General features: G+C 39.1%; 1 protein-coding gene across 1 annotated transcript; it reads left to right on the forward strand.

Annotated features, from left to right (window-relative positions):
* The first annotated feature begins 165 nt into the window (after positions 1 to 165).
* Positions 166 to 2,419, forward strand: LOC124117464. The gene is made up of 3 exons (XM_046479375.2): positions 166 to 257; positions 603 to 680; positions 1,484 to 2,419. The coding sequence occupies exons 2-3, from the start codon at positions 672 to 674 to the stop codon at positions 2,117 to 2,119; spliced, it is 645 nt and encodes a 214-aa protein (XP_046335331.2). The 5' UTR covers positions 166 to 257; positions 603 to 671; the 3' UTR covers positions 2,120 to 2,419.
* Positions 2,420 to 6,000: the final 3,581 nt, after the last annotated feature.

Below are 6,000 nucleotides of genomic sequence, written 5' to 3' on the forward strand. Positions count from 1 at the left end.
AAGTCCAGCCCCGGACTCTCATGTTCATAAACGAGCATCATACATTAGTAATACAGAAAACATGCAGTGGATATTATATAAACAAAATGTGCCGCGATACATAGAGGAAATTGTGTTCGTAATAAAAAACAAATCTACGATTAACATTGCTTGTCATGTCGTGTCATGTGTTCCATGATTGCAGGTATCTGGGGCATCCCTGAGAGTCTAGCAAGTGCCTTACATTTCTTGAAATCGACAAACCAATTAGTGTCCAGGTAAGACAAACAATCATGAAATGTAGGGTGATTAATAAGCTTTACATTATCAGTGTCATACAATGATTAGTGTGAATAATATTTTTTTACAGCAGCCAAAATGTGTTTGCCCATCTTATTCGTGCAATGGTGACAAAGTCGATCTTATCACGTAGGACCTTTTTTTCTGTGAACTAAACATATTGAAAAGCATAAGTTCAGATAGTCCTCAGATAGCAAATCTATGATTGTAAACCTCACAAACCTCACTAATGTAAGTAAACTTACATCAATTCTTTAATATTAGTGTAAATTTCAGTGACAGAAAGCGATTCATGTCTTTGACGATTAATGTCCTACTTTCAGTCAGGATGAAGACGTGCACGTTGTTGTTGATGGTGATGTTGGGGATGCTGATACAGTCACACGGGTGGTATGACGACAGTATGTATGCCCTTCTTCCATACACTACCCACACCCGAACTGCAAGGAAGCACCCAAATAGTTTATTGTTGGTGAATCATCATGAAGTCAAATATATGTCGACGTCCTTTGTTCCCGTGTCGTGACACACATCGTGAACATGCAAACTTCAAAGTTTACTCCCGCTTGTAAGAATACAAACCCTTTTCAGTTCACATATCGAGAACAACATTCCGTTGTTTTTATATCGAGAACAACATTCCGTTGTTTTTATATCGAGAACAACATTCCGTTGTTTCCATGTACATTTTGACGTTTCTGAAACCGTTTTGGCCATTGGAAGCATAAAGAAGTCTTAAAGTTGGTTGGTTGGTTTGTTGTTTAACGCCACACAGCAATATTCCAGTAATATGACGGCGGTCTGTAAGTAATCGAGTCTTGACCTAGACAATCCAGTGATTAATTTCATAAACATCGATCCACGCAAATGGGATCGATGACATGCATCAACCAAGTCAGCGAGCCTGACCACACGGTCCAGTTAGTCGCCTCTTGCGACAAGCATAGTCGCCTTTTACGGCAAGCATGGGTTGCTGAAGATCTATTCTCCCCCGGATGGTCACGGGGCAGTCTTAAAGTGAGTGAATGATTTGTGTCCTACGCTTTTTATGTACCAGGCCATCTCCCGGTACGAGGTATACGGATCAACATGGGATAATGCACCAGCACCTCTGAAGGAACTCAGTAGTGGGTAAAGCGTAGGTTAACATTTGACAAATATGTCAATCGCCAAGTGAATTTAAAAACACACATGTATTCAACAGGTGTGTACGAGCAAGACGGTGGCGTTGATGACAGTAGTAACAACGATGAAGAAGAGGGGAACGAGAACGCCTATGACAACAATCAACAACAACATGAATATGAAAACCAAGAAAACCATGGAGGGAAACACGGTCACCATGGAAAACATGGAGGGAAGCACGGTCACCACGGTAACCACGGTGGAAACCATGGAAAAAGTGGAGGGAATCATGGTAACCATGAAAACCATGGAAAAGGTGGAGGGAACCATGGACAACATGGAAAAAGTGGAGGGAATCATGGTAACCAAGGACAACATAGAAAGAGTGGAGGGAATCATGGTAACCAAGGACAACATGGAAAAAGGGGAGGGAATCATGGTAACCAAGGACAACATGGAAAGAGTGGAGGGAATCATGGTAACCATGGACAACACGGAAAAAGTGGAGGGAATCATGGTAACCATGGACAACATGGAAAACATGGAGGGAATCATGGTAACCATGGACAACACGGAAAACATGGAGGGAACCATGGCAACCACGGTGGAAACAATTAGGGGAAACACGGCGGGCGTTAAAATGCCATGTAATGGCTTCCTTTACTGGGACACACGGGTCTCAGCAGGATCCTTAATTAACCCCGTGAAACAATGAACGGAACGGAATCGAAAACGACATACAAATATAATGTAGAATAGAATTCTTTACACATTTGGCTGTGTAAAAAAAAGTATTTCAAAATGTTGAATAAGACATGAAGGACCATAACATTGTTTATTCTTTTTGTACATTTTGCCATATTATCACATGATAAATGTACTGCTGACTGCATTCTGAAATCTATTCCAATACATTTGCCTGTTTTAGCAATCCCCATGTTTTATAACATATCAGTAAATCACACTCTCTTGACACCATGTATTGTCGGTACTGAATAAAAGCATATTATTGGCATTGTGTGTTGTGTGAGATTTGATAATGTACCGAATTCAGTCTATGCTTGAAACAAAGCATTACACCGCGTTTTGCTTACTACTAAGCTTTTTTCGCCATCAAATAACTAAAAGCGACAAATCCTTTTTCTATATTCACAAGACATGTCTGCTAAAAGTAGTGCGTGAGTGAGTGAGTTTGTTTTTACGCCGCTTTTAGCAATACTCCAGCAATATCACGGCGGGGGAAATAGGCTTCACATATTGTACCCATGTCGGGATGCTAAAAGTAGAGTTGATTGTACGATTACGACTATATCGTGAGTATGTGTTACATATGGGTCCATTTCAAACGGAATTGAATCGGACATCATTTTTGTCAACTTTTGAGCAAGAGTTGTATGACGCTCTTTGAAATCTTCGCAGGAAGAGCAGGAAGAGCATGCTTGAAATGTAAACACCATAAGCTGTAGCTGCTGGAATATTGCTCCACATAAAGGTAAAGTTGACTATTGGAAAGTTGAAGTCATCCCTCTTGTCATGCAGTCATGAGGAGAGTGATTTGTCACTCTGAATCTTTATGCTTAGATCTAAATATGAAACAGATAAGGCGTTCTCATTGGTCTCCAGAGTTTCTAGTTCGAGTGAGTAAATCAGAGATCGGGAATTGGCTATTTGATGGTTATTTAAACGTTGTCAGATCATCGACATACCTGAAGTAAATTTCTTGGCCAGGTTACCTTGTTCTGGTTTTGCCAATCCGAACAGAATTTGCGCAGATCCGCAGGAAGGGAGCACAATTGGTGTCTCACACCCTAATCTTTCATTGATGTTATCAATGAGGAAGTCTTCAGGTGACATTTGCTTTCATTTTTAACAATTGTCCTGAACCTCTGAATACATCACTAGATCTATTATCACCACGTTTAGTAACAAAGGTCCCATGGACAGGGAATGATTTTTCCCCTTACCTTTGTCATGTGGGATAGTGGTTTCAAAGTTAAAATATCAAACAGTCAGGGCCTCAGTAAAACTTTCAAAACTTTTTTTGGGTGGACATGTGGATGACATTTCCATATTTGACGCAGTTTCCTATTTATACTTGAACCATATGTTCCCGTGTGTTATTTTTAAGGTAACTTGCTTGACTTTAAGGTTGACTTGCTTGACTTTAAGGTAACTTGCTTGACTTTAAGGTTGACTTGCTTGACTTTAAGGTAACTTGCTTGACTTTAAGGTTGACTTGCTTGACTTTAAGGTAACTTGCTTGACTTTAAGGTTGACTTGCTTGACTTTAAGGTAACTTGCTTGACTTTAAGGTTGACTTGCTTTTGCATGTGTATGTGACAGGTGCCGCGGGTGGGGCAGGATATGCTCACCTTTTCGTGAACACCTGGTATCATCACTATCTGATAGTGATTCATGGACGCATGCTCATGACAAAGTCGAAATTGTACAATCGACTCTGCTTTTGGCAGATATTTTACTAATATTGAAAGGGTGTTGTCGCTTTTATATACATATTTTTCTAATTATCATTCAGTTTTAACGATGAAGTGAACAGTCCGGGTAGCTCTTCACAATTCATCTATGAAACTCTTTTTTTGAAAGAAAGAAAGCTTGAAAGCTCTACAGCTTCTTACGTCCACTTCCAAAATCTGTTTTGAAAGATGGACATCCCGAAAGCTCCCTAAACATGTTTTAAGACATAGAAAATCTATAAATTTCTGTCATTTTTCAACTTCATATTTCATAGATTGGTAAACTAAAATTAGGAAGGCGTTAGTTTGGCATGTTTACTCCTTTATTCTTATTATGAGAAAGAAGAGGGTTTACGACCTTTGTTGATGAAAGGTTATGCCTGTTGCCTGTCCTTTGTTTTAGATAGGTTCGCGCTATAGGAAATATAAAATAAAATTGTCAGAGAATAATCTGTCTAGGTTATCGGCCAAACAGATTAAATGGCAATATATACTAAAATGTTCATTTAGATTTGCTTACAGTTTTAGCAGGTGTCGAAATATTAAAACTCTGTTCGTGCCAAGGAAACGATTACGTTGACAACTGTACGAGATATATTTACACTTTTGCATGGTTATATTTATTAGGCATCAAATGTAAGAGTGCGATCGACTGTTCTTCGCTCGTCTTCTGTGAAATATTGGAATCAACTTTGATATTATAATAGAAAAGCAGAGGGGGATGGCGGAGAGTTGCATGGATGCGTACCTCTCCATGTTGTCCAAATTTCGGATGTGTGAAGAAGGAAGCTGTGTATAGCTTTCAAGCTTTCCGTCTTTTACAAATAGAGTTTGAAGGATGAATTGCCATGTGTTACGCGGACCATAGCAGCTTTCTTATGACTGTGACACTGTGGCAATATCAATACCAAAATAGAAATTCTATGAATACCAAAACTCGCAATAGATATGTGAATACCCTTCTCACATATAAGTCCCAAAAGAGGGACAGGTCAGCCGAAATTGCAAAGGCAGAAGGCGACCTCTTAAACACTTAAAGCAACAGCAACAGCAGCAACAACAACAACAACAACAACGTCACTGTATCACATCATGGGAAATGGACAACAGAGACTGAAGGACCATCTCGACTCCGGAAGAACGACACCCATGCAGTTCCTAGATGCCGCTGTTCATCTCATCAAATTTGGACAATATCTTTCTATGATTTGCCTGTGGTTAATAGATTAAGTGTGAAAGTATTGCCCAAACTATCTTCAGTGTTATTTTATAAATATAATATATCTGTGACATTCATCATGTGTTGTGTTTTTAATTTAATTCACAAGTGTTTCCTGTTGTGCCTCCACTGTTTTGTTGTCTCAGTATGGACCAGTTTATCTCATGTCACAGGTGAAACAGGTAACAGTCATGTTCACTCATGCATCACTTTCTGAGCATCAGACTATATCATTTCATAATTTTACTGCAGGCAGAATTGGACTGTAGGCACAGTTGGGAGACACCATACCATGAGCTGAACCAAACCTAATTTTAAAGAACTTCTCAGAGCGGAAGGGAGGTGGGTTGGCCCACAGACACTAGACTTGATCTTGTCGGTAGCTCCCTTTGCCTACCCTTTAGAAGAAAACGAATATGTTCAGTTCACAAAGTTTGTAATATTTCCTTGGTATTAAAATTCAACTTTCCCTTTATGTCAAGCAATAGTGCAGCAGTTCAAGCCTTTGGTTTCTAGATTTCACAACTTATTTATTTCTAAGAGTGTCATACAAATCTTGCTCAAAAGTTGTTTGATCAGGGTTACCGCATCCAAGGCCACACAAAAGCTTAACATAAATATAGTTTATCATATAATGGGTAGGTTTCTCGGCAGGATAAAGCCAACGGATAAAAACGATATCCTTTGGGGTCATATGCGGATAGAGATGCAAATATCAAAGGTCAAGTAGGGACTACTTTCATGGTTTATAAACAAACTTGGCGTCGCCCTCGTCATTTTAGTCCGGTAATTAAAGGTTTATTTTTCACGAAGGTTCAACAAAATTGACGGAAAAGGTTTTTTAACACATTTCACTACCTGGATAGGTCTACTTTAAAAAAAAAAATAGTTTACCAAAATTTG

The sequence above is a fragment of the Haliotis rufescens genome, unplaced genomic scaffold, assembly GCF_023055435.1.
Source record: "Haliotis rufescens isolate VD_foot unplaced genomic scaffold, xgHalRufe1.0.p SCAF_1, whole genome shotgun sequence".
NCBI lineage: Eukaryota > Metazoa > Mollusca > Gastropoda > Lepetellida > Haliotidae > Haliotis > Haliotis rufescens.